Here is a 1,881-nt window from a genome sequence, read left to right as displayed (position 1 = left end):
TCTTGACCTGTGTTCATTGATCGCAAGACGATCGTACAGTGGAAGATGACGTGTTCTGGCTTGCTTTTTCGACGGTTTATTTCTTGTGGGCCAAAGGCCGCAAGTTGTTAATATTTTGGGTCCGTCTGTTGGGCTTTTGTTAGGTTTTTTTTTGCCTTTTTATTTTGTTCTGTGTGTTGGACCTAGTTCCATTAATAAAATTTACTGATGTAAAAAAAAAAAAAAATTCTAAAAACGTTTTGTATAAATTAGTAAGGAAAAGACAAATATTAGTGCTGTTCACCGCAGCTTTGCGTGCGCCGAAGCATGACTTGTCCGCTTCGGACAAGTAAAGTGAAACCCATAGATATCTCACAATACCGCATTTAAACCCGCGTGTCATTTTTGGATATGACATGACCGTCCATTCAATCGTAGCCGTCCATTCCAAAAATATCTAAAGCCACAAAATGTTGATACCATGTTCCGGAACGTTCTTGAGACGAGATATTTTCTGGACACCCAAAAAGTTCTAGAAATTCTGTTGTAGGATTCTTCTTCTACATAACCGCCATTGATGTCACCTCCTTACTTTATATAAGGCCTCGAGAACTTCATAATCTTTCCCGTTCTATGTAATGTGTTAAAGATTAATTATATCACATATATATAAGTTGTAACAAAATGGAAGGTGGTTTTAAGGCAACGTCTTATTATGAGATTCTTGGCGTCTCCGTTAATTCCTCGGCGGAGGAGATAAGGCGAGCTTATCGCAAACTGGCTATGGTGCGTCATCGTTTCTTCTTGTGTGCTTGAAATCTCTCTGTATAGATGAAAGCATGATAACAGTTCTTACATTTTTGTTTTTTTTTTTTTTTTTTTCTGTGAAGAAATGGCACCCTGATCGATGGACGAAAGATTCATTTAGGTCTGGAGAAGCAAAACGAAGGTTTCAGCAGATTCAAGAAGCTTATTCAGGTACTGATCTGCTCAAACTTTTTTGATTTGAGGTTGTTCTGTTGTTGTATCTATGAGACTGACGTTGTTGTGTGTGGTAACAACTTGATTTTGTTTAGTGTTGTCGGATCAGAAGAAACGAAGTATGTACGATGTGGGACTCTATGATACTCAAGAAGATGAGGTATTAAATAATGTTAATTGCGATTTAAGGATATTATAGAATGTTTTGAAGGTATTATAGAATGTTTTGTTGATTACAAGTAGCTGATTTGTCTCTCTTACTAATGTAGGGATACTATGATTTTGTTGAAGAGATGGTTTCACTTATGGCTCAGACGAGAAGAGAGGTAGAGCTCTTTTTCTTGTAGCTTAACTTTTTACTCTTAATCCTTTCTTTTCTTTCATACACACGTTAACGGTGTGATAATGGTTGCGTGCAGGAAAAGCAATACAGCTTGGAGGAGTTGCAGACAATGATCGATGATATGGTCTATGAGTTCCAAACAGAACCGTTATTCCAACACCATCCAACGGAAATGAAATTCGACCTGAACCAACCGGCAGACTGGTCCTCTCATATGTCTCTACCGGTTTCAAGCTTCGAGTTCTGTCCTCAGAGCAGCTACTGTAACTAGATCAACACTCTTAGTCTGATTTTAAATTTTGATCTTACGGATTCATAAGCTAAGAACCACGGTCCTTGGCCTTAGAATCTCATGCTTGAGTGACAGTCTACAGTTTTTTTTTTACTTGTGGGGCAAGAAATTGCTCTGGGAGTTTTCACGTTTTACTGTTGTTGACAGCTGACACTCGAAATGTTGTCAGGGTTGTGAATAATGTTTTCTTTAGAAATCGGTCTGTAATTGCGTTTTTCTAGTGTTTTTGTACCGAGCAGAGAAGTTAAAAACGGTATATCTTAGCCCAATTGTCTCTTGCCAACTT

The 1,881-nt window shown here is 38.1% G+C and overlaps 1 protein-coding gene across 1 annotated transcript; it reads left to right on the top strand.

Annotated features, from left to right (window-relative positions):
- Positions 1 to 498: 498 nt before the first annotated feature.
- Positions 499 to 1,856, top strand: LOC106298758 (chaperone protein DnaJ). Its single transcript, XM_013734903.1, has 5 exons — positions 499 to 765; positions 870 to 957; positions 1,056 to 1,120; positions 1,230 to 1,286; positions 1,380 to 1,856. The coding sequence occupies exons 1-5, from the start codon at positions 664 to 666 to the stop codon at positions 1,572 to 1,574; spliced, it is 507 nt and encodes a 168-aa protein (XP_013590357.1). The 5' UTR covers positions 499 to 663; the 3' UTR covers positions 1,575 to 1,856.
- The last annotated feature ends 25 nt before the right edge of the window (positions 1,857 to 1,881 follow it).

The sequence above is a fragment of the Brassica oleracea genome, chromosome C6, assembly GCF_000695525.1.
Source record: "Brassica oleracea var. oleracea cultivar TO1000 chromosome C6, BOL, whole genome shotgun sequence".
Taxonomy (NCBI): Eukaryota; Viridiplantae; Streptophyta; class Magnoliopsida; order Brassicales; family Brassicaceae; genus Brassica; species Brassica oleracea.
This window is presented reverse-complemented; position numbering and strand designations above follow the sequence as displayed.